This window comes from Cetorhinus maximus, chromosome 6 (assembly GCF_964194155.1).
Source record: "Cetorhinus maximus chromosome 6, sCetMax3.hap1.1, whole genome shotgun sequence".
Lineage (NCBI taxonomy): Eukaryota > Metazoa > Chordata > Chondrichthyes > Lamniformes > Cetorhinidae > Cetorhinus > Cetorhinus maximus.
Window position 1 is genome coordinate 67,890,076 of NC_135884.1, and position 17,034 is coordinate 67,907,109.

The 17,034-nt window shown below is 45.7% G+C and overlaps 1 protein-coding gene across 4 annotated transcripts in view; it reads left to right on the top strand.

Annotated features, from left to right (window-relative positions):
• thumpd3 (THUMP domain containing 3) overlaps positions 1–14,827 on the top strand; it is a 41,984-nt gene extending 27,157 nt beyond the window's left edge. For all 4 annotated transcript variants that reach the window (XM_078543818.1, XM_078543817.1, XM_078543815.1 and 1 more), the window contains exons 8-10: positions 5,297–5,404; positions 9,245–9,368; positions 12,958–14,827. In XM_078543818.1, the coding sequence (XP_078399944.1) occupies positions 5,297–5,404; positions 9,245–9,368; positions 12,958–13,140 (415 nt within the window). In that variant the 3' untranslated portion in view covers positions 13,141–14,827. The remainder of the gene's footprint in view (positions 1–5,296; positions 5,405–9,244; positions 9,369–12,957) is intronic.
• Positions 14,828–17,034: the final 2,207 nt, after the last annotated feature.

Sequence of the window (17,034 nt, forward strand, 5' to 3'; positions counted from 1 at the left end):
AGTCAGGAGAGGAAAATCAGTCAGAGCTCTCACTCCTGATGTCTGTCCAATAACTTCCATAACTGGGTATTCTGCCATTACTTGCTGTCTGGACTCACACTTGAAGATTGCACCGTTGGTGAGGTACTCTAGGGCACCTGGCAACTGTGGAAATGTGGGCAGCGTTGGGATTTGGACTCAATACCAAAGCCCAGAGTAAGAAAATTCTTGTCAAGGAATAACCTTATTGGCGAAAAGGACAGTCACTAATTTAGAATGCAAACTAACAAAGTTAAATGGACAACAGCAATTAATAATTAACATTCCATTAGTCAAAGCATGGCACAATATGTAAGTTCAACACATGTTGGTCTGTCTTTCCATGACTCTGGGACTTCTGGGTTCTCCTCTCCTTGGCTCCTTGAACCTGGTCACTTGACTTGTGACATCCTTCGATATTTTAATTAGCCAACTTAACTTTAATATATATACAAATTCCTTTGCAGCTTTAAGATTTCAACTCTAATTTCCCAGTATACCTTAACTGCTAATGCTTCTAATCCACCTTAACTGCTGGAGCCGCACACTGTACAGCTGCCTGCTACTGAGTCTCTGTTTCTCTTTCTCAAGCTGAAAGCAACTTCCTAACAAATACTATTTGCTTTCTCTTAAGGCAATTACTTTTAGCCCGAATATATGGATTCTTACAGCAGTTCCCAACATGTGTCAATAATTTTAGTCACTTCTGGGTTTTTATAGCAACTCCTCAACCTATGACAATTACCCGTCAATTGGCAATGCCCTGTGCAGATGCTAACTCATTAGCAAATGCCTTACTCCTAATTTTGACTCCTGAAAATGCCCCCCAGCAAGTGTCCTACGACAAATGCTATCCCCTGGCAAGTGTAAAGCCCTCTTGTGATGCACCCCTATTTTTATATGCTTCTTGAAAATAACTTTGCAGCATATAACCCAAGTTTGTGCACCTATGTCGACAAAACTAAGAACTGATTAATCAAATATTTGTGACTCTTGACCGATGGGAAAACTGTTCCTAGCTTTCCCCAACAATCTGGTGCCCAGTCCACCTTCCTTGAGCCAGTCAGCTTGGCATCCCTTCTATTTGTTAACTATAACTTGTATCTAAACAGGGGCGCCTGGAACACCTGATGCTCTGACCCCTTCCTGACTATAACTTCAGTTTTTTCTTAAAGCTACGTTACAGTATTTGGCACTTAAAGAAACCTACGAATGAAGCTTATATACAGTATAATTTGATAATGTAAGCCTTATTAATTATACAAAAGTGTTAACGAGGTGCATTTCAGAGCTGGAGCTGCGGGTGGACTCATTGTGGAGCATCTGCGATGCTGAGCAAGTCATGGATAGCACGTTTAGTGAGGTGGTCACACCGCAGGTGAAGATTACACAGGCAGAAAGGGAATGGGTGACCATCAGGAACAGTAAAAGACTCAGGAAGGTAGTGCAGGGGAGTCCCCTGTGGTCATCCCCCTCTAACAGATATTCCGCCTTTGGATACTGTTTTGGGGTGGGGGGTGGTCTCTCAGGGGAAAGCAGCAACAGTCATGTTCACGACACCGTGGGTGGCTCTGCTGCTCAGAGGGGCGGGAGGAAAACAAGTGACAGGGCTATAGTGATAGGGGATTCAATAGTTAGGGGCACAGACAGATGCTTCTGTGGCCGCAAACGTGAATCAAGGATGGTATGTTGCCTCCCTGGTGCCAGGGTCCAAGATGTCACGGAGCGGCTGCAGGACATTCTGGGGAGGGAAGGTAAACAGCCAGTGGTCATGGTACACATTGGTACCAACGACATAGGAAAACTAAGGGATGAGGACCTGCAAGCTCAGTACAGGAAGTTAGGAGATAAATTAAAATGCAGGACCTCAAATGTAGTAATCTCAGGATTACTCCCAGTTCCACGTGCTAGCGAGAGCAGGAATAAGAGGATCGACCAAATGAACACATGGCTGGAGAGATGGTGTAGCCAGGAGGGATTCAGATTCTTGAGGCACTGGGACTGGTTCTGGGGAAGGTGGGACCTGTACAAACCAGACAGGCTGCACCCAGACAGAGCTGGGACCAGTATCCTTGCGGGGGCTTTTGCTAGTTCTGTTGGGGAGTATTTAAACTAGTGTGGCAGGGGGATGGGATCCCTGGAGTAGGATCAGACAGGTCAGATTCAGATCAGAAAAATGGAGGCAGAACATTAGCTAGGGACGTCGTGATAGACATGGAGTTACAGGAGAAGCCAAGTTTACAAAGTGTCCAGCAAGGGAAATTGACGGGGTTTAACTGTTTATACTTCAATGCAAGGAGTATTACAAACAAGGTAGATGAGTTAAGGGCACAGGTAGACACATGGCAGCAGGATGTCATTGCTTTAACGGAGACCTGGCTAAAGGAGGGACAAAACTGGCAGCTTAATATCCCTGGTTTTAGAGTCTTCAGACACGATAGAGTGGGAGTTAAAAAAGGAGGGGGGGTAGCACTAATGGTTAAAGAATCAATTCCAGTTGTGAGAAGGAACGATATACTAAATGGGTCAACAAAAGAGGCTTTATGGATTGAGCTTAGAAATAAAAAAGGGGCAGTCACACTATTGGGAGTTTACTACAGACCCCCAAATAGTGAAAGGGAGATAGAAGAACAAATATGTAGGCAAATTTCTGCTTGTAAGAACAAGAGGGCAATAATAGTAGGAGACTTCAACTATCCTAATATCAACTGGGAGTCAAACAATATAACGGGCACTGAGGGAGAAAAATTCATGCAGTGTGTCCAGGAAAATTTTTTCAACCAATTAGTGACAAACCCAACGAGAGGAGCTGCGATTCTAGACCTAGAGTTGGGGAACGAAGAAGGGCAAGTGGGTGAAGTGACAGTTGGCAACCACATCGGGGACAGTGATCACAATTCAGTTAAATTTAGCATTACCATGGAAAAGGACAGAGATAAGGCAGGAGTAAAAGTCTTGAACTGGGGGAAGGCAAATTTTGCAGAAATGAGAAGGGACTTGGCTGAGGTGGACTGGACAGAACTGCTGGAGGATAAAACAGTGGAAAACCAGTGGGAAGCACTAAAAAGCGAGATCCTAATTGTACAAAGTAGACATGTCCCCTACAAAAATAAGAGTGGTACTGCCAAATCTAGACCCCCCCCCTGGTTGTCTAGAGGAATACAGGGGAAGATCAAACAGAAAAAGAAAGCATACGATAGGCACAAAGAACTAAGCACTGCAGATAGCCAAGACGGATATAGGAAGTGCAGGGATGAAGGAAATAAGGAAAGCAAAGAGAGGGCATGAATAAAGATTAGCAAGTAAAGTTAAAGATAACCAAAAGATGTTTTACCAATACATTAATGCTAAGAAGTTAGTTAAGGAAAAAGTGGGACCTATCAGAGATGAAGTTGGAAACTTGTGTGTAAATGCAGAGGCTGTGGGAAGGGTTTTAAATGAATATTTTGTCTCCGTGTTTACAAAGGAAAGGGAGGATGTAGATATCGTAGTCCAGGAGGAACACTGAGATATTGGACGGGATAGTCATAAAGAGAGAGGAAGTACTCGAAAGGTTGAAATCCTTGAAAGTTGATAAGTCACCAGGGCCAGATGGATTGTTTCTGAGGCTGCTGAAGGAAGTCAGGGAGGAGATAGCAGATGCTCTGAGGATGATTTTCCAATCTTCACTTGATACAGGGGAGGTACTGGAGGACTGGAGAAATGCAAACGTAGTTCCATTGTTTAAAAAGGGATCAAAGGAAATGCCAAACAATTATAGGCCAGCTAGTCTTACATTGGTGGTGAGCAAATTAGTAGAATCATTCCTGAGAGATAAGATTAATTGTCATGTGGAAAGGCATGGACTAGTCAGGGATGGTCAGCATGGATTTGTTAAAGGAAGGTCTTGCCTCACAAATGTGATTGAGTTCTTTGAGGAAGTGACAAGAAGGGTTGATGAAGGTAGTGCAGTTGATGTTGTGTACATGGATTTTAGCAAGGCATTTGACAAGGTCCCACATGGCAGATTGGTCAGGAAAGTAAAAGCCCGTGGGATTCAGGGTAATGTGGGAAACTGGATAAAAGGTTGGCTTTGTAACAGGAAACAAAGGGTAATGGTCGATGGATGCCCTTGCGAATGGAAAGTTGCCTCAAGTGGTCTTCCACAGGGCTCGGTGTTGGGACCCTTGCTGTTTGTGTTATATATTAACAATTTGGACATGAACGTGGGGGACACGATTGGGAAATTTGCAGATGACACAAAGATTGGCCGAGTAGTGGATAGTGTAGAGGATAGCCACAATCTCCAAAACGATATAGATGTGTTGGTGGAGTGGGTGGTAAAGTGGCAGATGGATTTTAACATAGAGAAATGTGAGGTCACATTTAAGGAGGTCAAACAGTTACAGGGATTACACAATAAATGGGAATATACTAAGAGGGGGAGATGAAGTGAGAGATCTTGGCGTACAAGTACAGAGGTCCCTGAAGGCAGCAGTTCAAGTAGACAAGGTTGTAAAAAAAGCATATGGAATGCTCTCCTTCATTGGCAGAGGTATAGAATATAAAAGTAAGGATATAATGTTGGAATTGTATAAGACAACTGGCGAAGCCACAAGTGGAGTATTGTGTGCAGCTCTGGTCACCACATTACAGGAAGGACGTAATAGCTCTGGAGAGAGTGCAGAGGAGGCTTACAAGAATGTTGCCAGGGTTAGAAAAGTGTAGCTACGAGCAGAGATTGGATAGGTTGGGGTTATTTTCCTTAGAACAAAGAAGGCTGAGAGGTGACTTGATTGAGGTGTACAAAATTATGAGGGGAATAGATAGAGTGGACAGGATAAAATTGTTTCCCTTGGAGGAGAATTCTAGAACCAGGGGACATAGATTCAAGATAAGTGGCAGAAGGTGTAGGGGGGACATGAGGAAGAACTTTTTTATGCAGAGGGTAGTGGGTGTCTGGAATTCGCTGCCCAAGTTGGTGGTAGAGGCAAAAACTTTAAACTGTTTTAAAAAGTACCTGGATCTGCACCTTAAGTGCTGTAAGCTGCAGGGCTATGGGCCAGGTGCAGGAAGGTGGGATTAGAAAGGGCACCTGGGTGTCCTCAGGCTGGCATGGACAAGATGGGCCGAATGGCCTCCTTCTGTGCTGTAACTTTTCTATGGTTCTAAGTCTAACAATGTTCAGGGAGGGAGTGGGGGCAAGTTTAAGAAAAACACCTTGTTGTGATGGAGACCAAGCTGTGACCTCAGCTAACACCCATTTTTATATTGAATTGTGTTTCATTGTGCATTGCAGGATTACCTGGGGATTGCCATTAGATGTTGCCCAGTGGGATATTTGTAACCTTCCCCTAAAGACCAGTTCTGTAGATGTGGTTATATCAGATATGCCTTTTGGAAAGAGGTAAGACACTGTAACTGTGAAATTAGTTTATTAATCACCAGAAACAGAGCAACTCATCATTTATCTGTTTGTGGCATATTTGGATATGCAAAAATGGTCGCCCCCATGTGCTTACATAACAACGGTCATTGCAGTTCAAAGCAATTCATCGTGAAGTGCGATGACACATTCCAGAAATGTGATAAAATACCATTCTCTGGGGTTGTCTGACTCTGGTCTTCTGTGTATTCCTTCCATCATTGAAGACCGAGCATTCACCTGCTTCCCCCCAAAACTTCTCCACCTCTCTACTTGTAAGAACTACTCAAAACTCTTTGCCATAAGGTTATCACCCACGCCTTAAGTTCCCTGATTCTCAATATACCTCCCCTTGAGAAGCATCTTGCAACCATAATTATACTATAAATGCTCTGTAAAGTTTTCATATAAAGAGAAAGACAGAATTTGCATTTATATAGCATCTTTCATGACCTCAAGATGCCCCAAAGCACTTTAAAACCAATGAAGTACTTCAGAAGTGTAGTCATTATTATACTGTAAGAAGTGCAGTAGCCAATTATTGCACAGTAAGATAGCACGAACATCAATGTGATAATGACCAGTTAAACTGTTTTTGTGATGTTGATTGAGGGCTAAATATTGACCAGAACACCAGGGAGAACACCCCTGCTCTTTTTTGAAACAGTGCCATGGAGTCTCTTAAGTCCACCCAAGGGGGCTGACTGGTCTTGGTTTCACTTCTCATCCAAAGGACGGCATCCCCAACAGTGCTGTGCTCCCTCAGTACTGCACTGGAATGCCAACCTAGACTCTGTGCTCGAGTCTCTGAAGTGGGACATGACCCCATAATCATCTGACACATTGAGAGTGCTACCATTAGCAGTCAACAATAAATGTTGGATTTATTAAGCTTATCTTTCATTAATTGCCATTTAAGCCTCAATCTCATTTTCTTAGTGTACTGATAGTAATTTCTGGATTTATGCACTTTATACCATTTAATATTCTATATATCTCAACAGGTCCCCCCCCTCCTTAAACCACTTAGGTCTAAACTCTAAATCTTACCCATCTGTAATCTCAGTTTATTCACTTCATCATAGGGATATGCTTCATTTTGTACTTGTAATGCAAGTATATCTATGAAATCTAAGCACCATACTCTATAGACTTACCAGTGACTGCTGAGCCTGAGCACACTTCTCTAGCCTTGCACTCCCTCCACTTGCTTGGCTGTTACTTCACCTGCCCCTAGCCTAGGTGATGAACAGTGTATTGCCAGTTCTGAAATGAATTTGGATTTAAATATATATAGCTGATTTCTTTTAATTTTGGAGTCCATTGGTGAATATGCCATCCCAGGAATACTGTAGACTGCCAGCAAGTTCAGGGAATCCTCAGGGCCCACTGGCTTTGGCTTCTCCACCCCCCTTGTACTGTAACACTGAAATAAGTACTAATATTACAGGATACTAAATATTACAGTGCACTATACAGTGAAAACATGCATTTGAAAGATTCCACGGTGTGAGAATATCACCCAAATTAGGTGTGTTTTATCTAGGTACTCTAGCCACAGATCTAATAGGCCCAGGTGAGGAAGGTTAAAGCCCAGGATCACTCCTGACTAGAGCGGTCTCATCTTTATAATTTTGAGAAGCACCCATGTGTTAAGAAATCCTCAGTGAGGCTACTATACTCCTGAAAAATCCCAAGATTTTGGAAGTGGTGGCAAACCTGTAGTTCTATTTATGACAAAAACAAAAATACCTGGAAAAACTCAGCAGGTCTGGCAGCATCGGTGGAGAGGAGCACAGTTGACATTTCGAGTCCGCATGACTCTTCAACAGAACTAATTAAAAATAGAGAAGGGGTGAAATATAAGCTGGTTTAAGGGGTGGGTCGGGGGGTGGGGTGTTGGGACAAGAAGAGCTGGATAGAGGGCCAGTGATAGGTGGAGATAACCAAAAGATGTCACAGACAAAAGGACAAAGAGGTGTTGAAGGTGGTGATATTATCTAAAGGATTGTGCTAATTAAGGGTAGAAAGCAGGACAAGCAAGGTACAGATAACCCTAGTGGGGGTGGGGTGGGGTGAAGGAATCGAAAAAGGCTAAAAGGTAGAGATAAAACAATGGATGGAAATACATTTAAAAGTAATGGAAATAGGTGGGAAAAGAAAAATTTATATAAATTATTGGAAAAAACAAAAAGGAGGGGGAAAATCGGAAAGGGGGTGGGGATGGAGGAGAGAGTTCATGATCTAAAGTTGTTGAACTCAATATTCAGTCCGGAAGGTTGTAAAGTGCCTAGTCGGAAGATGAGGTGTTGTTCCTCCAGTTTGCGTTGAGCTTCACTGGAACAATGCAGCAAGCCAAGGACGGACATGTGGGCATGAGAGCAGGGTGGAATGTTGAAATGGCAAGCGACAGGGAGGTCTGGGTAATGCTTGCGGACAGACCGAAGGTGTTCTGCAAAGCGGTCACCCAGTCTGCGTTTGATCTCTCCAATGTAGAGGAAACCGCATTGGGAGCTAATTTTTTAATCAGTTCTGTTGAAGAGTCATGCGGACTTGAAACGTCAACTGTGCTCCTCTCCACCGATGCTGCCAGACCTGCTGAGTTTTTCCAGGTATTTTTGTTTTTGCTTTTGTTTTGGATTTCCAGCATCCGCAGTTCTTTGCTTTTATTTTAGTTCCATTTATGATGTCCCTAGAAATAAAGAACTAGCATTAAACTGGTGACCTGTTTTTGTTATTTATTCGTGGGCATTACAGGCAAGGCCAGCAGTCATTGCCATCCCTAGCTGTCAAGATACAGGGATGGTGAGTTGTCTTGAGCAGCTGTGGTCCATGTTTTGAAAGTAATAACTTCCAGTTTCCTACTAGTGTGCCCAGCAGCCTCAACTGGTTCTCCAGTAGAAGAGACTTTACCTTACTCTGCCTCCCACAGAAACTCTCAGGAGTCACAGAAAGCTGGGTTCTGGTTGTTGGGGTGTGGGGAGAAAAGCAAAAGAAAGATTTGTATTTATATAGAACCTTTCTGACCACCAGACGTCTCAAAACACTTTACAGCCAATTAAGTACTTTTGAAGTGTAGTCACTGTTGTAATGTAGGAAACGCAGCAGCTAATTTGTACACGGCAGCTCCCAAAATCAGAAATGTGATAATGGCCAGATAATCTGTTTCTGTGATGCTGATTGAGAGATAAAGGCCAGAACAATGGGGAAACTTCCCTGCTATTCTTTGTAATAGCGCCTTGAGATCTTTCACATCCATCTAGGGGCGGCAAACAGGACCTCAGTTTACCGTCTCGTGAAAGAAGGCACCTCCAACAATGCAGCACTCCCTCAGCACTGCACTGGAACGTCAGCCTTGGTTTTTGTGCTGAAGTCCTGGAACGGGACTTGAACCTGAACCTTCTGACTCAGAAACAAGAATGTTATCAACTGAACTATGGCTGACACACAGAAATACTCGCTGTTACTGGCACTGACTTCAGCTGGACTCTGGATTCGGTGTCATGCTCAGAAAGGTTACTGGTCCTGTTTCTGTTAACCATGTTTATTCATGACTGATGTCATTTAATTATAGTCACTGGCCTCTGCACAATCCATTGAGTAGGAGGTGGAACTGGTTACAGCCCTTGAAAGTCTCTGACTTGCTTCTATTCTATGCTGAATTTAGCTGATTGTGGGTGGTACAGTGGTAACCCGTGGTTTAGGAAGAGGAAAAGGAGCCAGGGTCTCCGCTCCTGATTCCGATCATCTTTGGGGTTGGTTAAAAGACAACCTTAAAGTTCAGAAGATGTTGATTGGTTTCTATATGTTGACTAAAACTAGAATAGGCTCGAGGAGGAAAAACTGGGACCTGTATCCAGCCTGTCTGAAGGAAATGGGGCGCATTTGCAGACCAGAGACTGGCAGAGCAGCCCTCCTAACGCAGGACAAGAAATGCTTTGTAAAGGTAAGAAGGTGCCTGTATCCTTGGCATTATCCTGTTAGTCTAGAACACAGAGCTTCAGATGACATCATATGAGATGCATGTGTATCAAGTTACACAGGGAAATTTGGTTGTCGTCTGCTAAACTGAGACCTTGTATCGATCAATGACTGCTCATTACAGTGATGCCCAGGCATTGATTTGTGAATTCAATAGTATATTGGAGTCCCTGGGATCTCTCTGACTGAGATTACTAATGGTACTTAAATTGGGGCAGTTTTGTTCTGTAATCCTGGCTCGTTGGGAACCTGATTGAGTTGACTCCTTAACCAATTGATGTTGGGCTCTTGTACCCAGCGGGTAGGAAGTTTTCATTACATCAGTATGAACTAGAATTGGTCCTAGAAGTGAAAGGGTGGTATGAGCGAAAGGTCGCTGACCCCCTATGTATGTATGTGCCATGCTGACAATCAAACATTGAAATCCATTTAAGTTAACCATCCAGCGCTCTGTTTTGTGACTCAATTATCTCAGTTTAAGTTTACAGAGCAATTTGCTGCCCCCACCCCCAACCACTTCCCTGGCCACATGCAGACTGGTGATACTAGGAGTGGATCCAGGAAAAAGCATCACATGATGCCACCCTAACTGATGGCAGATTTTCCAGGCAGATGGTCCTTTTCTCTATTTCCCCTGAACAGTGTCTGTGTTACATAGCAGCTGTGAGAAGGCGGCATCCTCTCATGTACAGATTGTGTAGACTGTAGCCTGGTAACAAACCTGCTACTAATTTTTGCTGCCCCTCCCACCACCACGTGGGTTTAAAATCTGGATTGCTGGGCAAAAGATAGGGAGAATGCAACCATTTTTCTGCCCTAGTCCGTCCATGCTGCAGCAATGAAGCAGCACCCAGTCGGTCTATACGAATGGTGATTGTTACCATGGTAACACTTCAATATAATGCATTGGATGGCTTGAGCAATAAATTACTCCTCCAGAGACTGTTAAATACACCAGCTATTAAGTAGCTGATGCTTACAGGGCACACATGCCAAAATCATACGGGCACAGCTATGGCATCAGAGTCTACTGTTTCGGCTTTTGATCACTATAACAAACCATGTCGTGTGTCGGCGTGTGTGTGCATGTGTGTCGGCGTGGGCGTGTGTTGGCCTGTGTGCGTGGGCGTTGGCGCGTGCATCGGCCTGTGCGTGTGTATGAGCGTCGGCCTGTGTGCCTGCGTGGGCGTCGGCCTGTGTGCCTGCGTGGGCGTCGGCCTGTGTGCTTGCGTGGGCGTCGGCCTGTGTGCTTGCGTGGGGGTCGGCCTGTTTGTGTGTGTGTGTGCGTCGGCCTGTGTGTGTGTGCGTCGGCCTGTGTGTGTGTGCGTCGGCCTGTGTGTGTGTGCGTCGGCCTGTGTGTGTGTGCTTCGGCCTGTGTGTGTGTGCTTCGGCCTGTGTGTGTGTGCGTCGGCCTGTGTGTGTGTGCGTGCGTCGGCCTGTGTGTGTGTGTGTGTGCGCGTCGGCCTGTGTGTGTGTGCGTGCGTCGGCCTGTTTGTGTGTGTCTGTGCGTGGGTCGGCCTGTTTGTGTGCGTGCGTCGGCCTGTTTGTGTGTGTCTGTGCGTGGGTCGGCCTGTTTGTGTGCGTGCGTCGGCCTGTTTGTGTGCTGGTTGTGTGTGTGTGTGTGTATGTGCTGGTTGTGTGTGTATGTGCTGGTTGTGTGTGTGTGTGTGTGCTGGTTGTGTGTGTGTGTGTGTGTGTGCTGGTTGTGTGTGTGTGTGTGTGTGCTGGTTGTGTGTGTGTGTGTGCTGGCTGTGTGTGTGTGTTGGTGTGTGCTGGTATGTGTGTGTGTGCTAGTGTGTGTGTGTGTGTGCTGGTGTGTGTGTGTGTGTGCTGGTGTGTGTGTGTGTGTGCTGGTGTGTGTGTGTGTGCTGGTGTGTGTGTGTGTGTGCTGGTGTGTGTGTGTGTGTGCTGGTGTGTGTGTGTGTGTGTGTGCTGGTGTGTGTGTGTGTGTGCTGGTGTGTGTGTGTGTGTGCTGGTGTGTGTGTGTGTGTGCTGGTGTGTGTGTGTGTGTGCTGGTGTGTGTGTGCTGGTGTGTGTGTGTGTGCTGGTGTGTGTGTGTGTGTGCTGGTGTGTGTGTGTGTGTGCTGGTGTGTGTGTGTGCTGGTGTGTGTGTGTGTGTGTGCTGGTGTGTGTGTGTGTGCTGGTGTGTGTGTGTGTGCTGGTGTGTGTGTGTGTGTGCTGGTGTGTGTGTGTGTGCTGGTGTGTGTGTGTGTGTGCTGGTGTGTGTGTGTGTGCTGGTGTGTGTGTGTGTGTGCTGGTGTGTGTGTGTGTGTGCTGGTGTGTGTGTGTGTGTGCTGGTGTGTGTGTGTGTGCTGGTGTGTGTGTGTGTGCTGGTGTGTGTGTATGTGTGCTGGTGTGTGTGCGCGCTGGTGTGTGTGCGCGCGCGCGCTGGTGTGTGTGTCGGCCTGTGTGCGCGCTGGTGTGTGTGTCGGCCTGTGTGCACGCGGGTGTGTGTGTCGGCCTGTGTGCGTGCTGGTGTGTGTGTGTGTCGGCCTGTGTGTGCGCTGGTGTGTGTGTGTGTCGGCCTGTGTGCGCGCGGGTGTGTGTGTCGGCCTGTGTGCGCGCGGGTGTGTGTGTCGGCCTGTGTGCGCGCTGGTGTGTGTGTCGGCCTGTGTGCGCGCGGGTGTGTGTGTCGGCCTGTGTGCGCGCGGGTGTGTGTGTCGGCCTGTGTGCGCGCTGGTGTGTGTGTGTGTGTCGGCCTGTGCGCGCGCGGGTGTGTGTGTCGGCCTGTGCGCACGCGGGTGTGTGTGTCGGCCTGTGCGCGTGCGGGTGTGTGTCGGCCTGTGCGCGCGCGGGTGTGTGTGTCGGCCTGTGCGCGCGCGGGTGTGTGTGTCGGCCTGTGCGCGCGCTGGTGTGTGTGTGTCGGCCTGTGCGCGCGCTGGTGTGTGTGTGTCGGCCTGTGCGCGCGCGGGTGTGTGTGTCGGCCTGTGCGCGCACGGGTGTGTGTGTCGGCCTGTGCGCGCGCGGGTGTGTGTGTCGGCCTGTGCGCGCGCTGGTGTGTGTGTCGGCCTGTGCGCGTGCTGGTGTGTGTCGGCGTGCTTGTGTGTGTATGTGTGCTCACGTGTGTCAGCCTGCTTGTGTGCGTGTGTGTATGTGTGCTGGTGTGTGTGCGCGCGCGTGTCGACCTGTGTGTGTGCGCACGTGTCGGCGTGCTTGTGTGTCTGTGTGTGTGCTGGTGTGTGTCGGCTTGTGTCCGTGCGCGTGTCGGCGTGCTTGTGTGCGCTGATGTGCGTTGGTGTGTTTGTGAGTGCGCGTCGGTGTGTGCGCGCGCGTACTGGTGTGTGTGTGTGCGCGCGTGCGCTGATGTGCGTTGGTGTGTGTGTGCGTGTGTCGGCATGTGTCCGTGTTGTCGTGTGCATGTCGGCATGTGTGTGTGTCAGCGTGTGTGTGGGGGTGGAGTCAGTACTACTCCATGCTTAGCCAGGGTTGCATGTTGTTCTGATCTTAACCAGGTTTTCTGTGGACATAATGTTTTGTGAGCCCGGACATTCAGGGGCTGAATTCTTCCTGAAGCCCTTGAAGAAGAACTTAAAACTTGTGTTCGCTTTCTGTAGGCCATGTCAAGAATGGGCCACCTCTGGAAGAAGTCTCACACTGTCTGGGTGAATGTCGGTGGGCTGCACGCTGCTGTATACCTGTTGAAACGCACCGGTTTTTCCTTTGACAAGTTATTTAAGACACCCCAAGAATCTGCTCATAATGAGGAGACACCCTGTAAAACAGGGGCAGAAGAATAGAAGGATCTGGGAGTGTATGCTTGCAAACATTCTGTTTGGGATAAATATGAGCCTTATTGGAAAAGAGGGGAAGGACAGACTGTTGCTGTCATTTGTACATCGAGTAGAACATAGTGGGGAGGAAATTTGTGTGCTGTCTTGCCAGTTGATGTTGGATGCCATTTTCAGACTTCTTGAGCCTCACCTTCTTGGCTGAAGGATGCAGGGTGATGGTGTACAGCATTACAAGGGCAAACACTTCCGAGAATTCAGAGGAGAAAGAGAGAGATCAGTTTGAAGAAATTGCAAGCTCAGTAACACTGGAAATGACCATTTACCTCTAGGATGTCCCCATCTTCAGTTATGCCCATGTCTGGCAATAGACCCAGCGCTGGACTTTGACCAATGTTTCTCAAGTTGGTTGTTAATATTGGTAAGATATACAGGACCAAGAAAAAATGGGATGCAAACAATGGGCAAAATCTTTCCTTCAAATGAGCCAGAGCCAACAGACCAGAAACATTCTGCACTTCAGTTTCAGAATTTCCTGTTCTGCCATTACTTAAAACTATATGGAAATCTTGTTAAAAGTTAACAGCCAGTGGCAAACATTTAATTTTTTTGGGGTTGTCATATTATAATAGAGGCTGGAAGGTGAATGTTTAATTTCCTCCTTTCCGAAATGTTTAATCTTCCCCTCTGCCAAATGGTAATTCTCCCCCTCTGACACTGTTGAATTTTTCACCAGGATTTATTTTCCCTCATCCCACCACTGTCTTAGCTCTTTTTAAAGTCTTAGGCTCCAATACCTCGGTTTATGACTATTTTGTCCTGTACTGTAATGGTACATACGAACCAGAAATGTTCCCGGTTCAGTGCCTGGGCGGTGTTCCTACTGTTCCCCTCATCACCGCTGAATTAAGTAGGTGGTTTGAGAAGAAACAGAGTCAGGACTTCCACTCCTCATCAGAGCAAGTGTGGGAATGTTGGCTGATATTTCCCCATGGTTGAATATTTGCTGCTGAAGTTCATAGGGGAAGAATGGTACTAGAAGCTGCTAGCTGTCTGAGCTACATTTGACTCCTTCTCCATCATCAAAACCCTAGTATTGAGAGAAACTCTCACAATAGTCCTTGGTGCTGCATTCATATTCATGCATTTATCTGGTGCCTTATCACGTCAAAACAAAAGCAGAATCTGAGTGCTTCACACAATGAATCACTGAAGGGACTGCTGATGTAGCCATGAGATATTCCCTGCAGCCTGCTGTGTAATGTGAAGCAGGACTGGTGAGCAGTGTGTGCAAGATGCCTTGTATTCAGTTTGAAAATTAAAGACTACTTACAAGCTGACCTAATTGTCCTTCTCACACCTACAACAGGGCTAAAATATATTTAATAGAAATACCAAGGGCTGACAGAATCTGTAGAGAGAAAAACAGTTAACATTTCAGGTCAAAACTTCTCAGCTCATGTTTCTCTTTCTACAGATGTTGCCTGACCTGAGTATTTCTAGCATTTTCTGTTTTTATTTCAGATTTCCAGCATTTTGCTTTTATAAACTGGTGACATTAAACTGAAAATTTGCCCACTGCTTTGATGTACTGAGAGGCGTTGGTGAGAGTGCATCTGAACTCATATGTATGAGTATGTTTTGTCTTATTTGAAAATTATTTAAATTTTACAATAAAGGTTTGGATTCGATTTTATGATGTTGAACCATTTTATTCAGAGGTACTGTCTCTAACAATAATCCTCAGGTAGAGTTTAACATCAAACTTAGAAAAGCAAGACAAATTAAGAAGGAGGTGAATGTCTTGACTGGGCTGCTGATTAGAGAGGGAGTTGGATAAATACCTGCAGACAGACGTGAAAGAGAGGATAAAGTGGTACATTAAGTCCCTGTTTAATATTGCCTCATTTAACATTGTTTCACTTTAACGTTGGTAAGTTAATGGGGCCTGTAATCTTGTTTAGTGTCGAAAGATTTGTTTTAAAGTTATTTCCTAATGGTCTGACATAGGGTCATGTGACCTTATCGGTGCCATTTTGGAGCAGCCTCTCCCATTCCCCAACCCTTCCTCCTGCTGCTGACACTTTATTTGCAGCATGTCCTGCTCCCTGATTCACCCTATCGCTGATCCTTTCTCTCACCAAATCTCCTGCTCCCCAGCTCTCTCGCTCACCGCTTCTATCTCCTGAACCTACGCTCCTGTTCGAGGAAGATCTGAAGCTAGAGCTCTGGGGTTGTGAAAGTGTGGGTCCCAACGGTACAGAAGTGCCAAGCTTGGGGCTGTTACAGTTTATTTTTTTTGAATGCATACAATAGTATGCGAAACCAGTAAAGAGTTTACTTGTGCTCCATATTGCTGTCTGCAGCACAGATTTCCACCACTCACTGCAGTCATGTCCCCAGGATCCTATTGTCGCTGCAGCTACTTATTTCCAAGATCACATCTTGAAAACTCGTTAGTGCTATGCAAACTATCTTCCTCCTTTTGATATTCAATGCCTCAGAGTTCTTTTTTAAGTGATTTGAGTCAAAGTCAAAAGCTGCTGCTCCTGTCTCTCACCACTCATCACCAGAGGCCTTGCTCACAGTGAGAGCTCAGGAGAGGGAAGCGGGAGCATTAAAACAAACAGCCCCAGCTCAGCACTTCTGCACCATCAGGACCTGCACATTCACAACCCTGGAACATTCTTAGACATTCTCTCCACATCCACCCTGTCAAGACCCCCTCAGGATCTTAAAAGTTTCAATCAAGTCATCTCTTACTCTTCTAAACTCCAGCAGATACAAGCCTAGTCTGTCCAACCTTTCCTCATAAGACAACCTACCCATTCCAGCAATTAGTCTGGTAAACCTTCTCTGAACTGCTTCCAATGCATCCTTCCTTAAATAAAGTGACCAGTACTATACACAGTACTCCAAATGTGGTTGCACTAGTGCCCTGTGCAACTGAGCATAACCTCACTACTTTTGTATTCAATTCCCCTCTCAATAAATGATAACATTCTATTAGCCTTCCTAATTACTTGCAGTACTTGTGTACTAACCTTTTGTGATTCATGCACTAGAACACCCAGATCCCTCTGCACCCCAGAGCTCTGCAATCTCTCTGAAGTCAGACAACCATAAAACTATGCAGGGACTACAAAGTCACAATCAACAAGGCAGTGGATGATGAGCAGTATCCATTACTGATCTCCCAAGATCTGTATGCAGAGTTAGTGGGCTTCACACTATTCATGATTTCTCCCACACTTACACAAAACTCAGCGTGGAACAAGAAAGTCAGCAGTACCTCACAATAAATGAACATATGAGTTCTAATCCTACACAAATCTGCCCTCTGGTGTGAAGTTTTTTCCTAAGGTTTTCCAAGCTACAATGAGAAATCCAAGGAGTGCAGCATTGCTTGTTCAACCAGGGTGATGTGTTGATTATGACTGCAAGAGGAAAGAGTCTTCAAGAATTAGATTAAGTGTTAAATGACTAATCACTACCTCAGTGATCAAAGGGTGAAGTTGAAAAGGAGAAAGTGTGCCTTTGTGCTATCTGAGGTAGTGTAATTTGGCCTGAAAATCAATGAAAAGAGGTGTCACAATCCCTGTAGAGATTGATAACTGTAAAAAAAGATATGCATTTCCCAGTGACCTGCTCAAAGGATCACACAAGATTTCACACTTTAAGATTTTTACTGAGACACTAAAATCAACATTGACTAAATATTACTTAGTAAGCAACTAATACGCTAAACTACAGACAGGTATCTCCTAAGCGAAACTCCCACACCATATTTATACATTACCCCACACTCTCAGTAGAAATGTAGTCTTGTTTTTGAAGTCCTGAATTCCTCTCAGCTATTCAACAGGCTCCCTTCTCCCTACTACACAGGGGAAAATCTTCCAG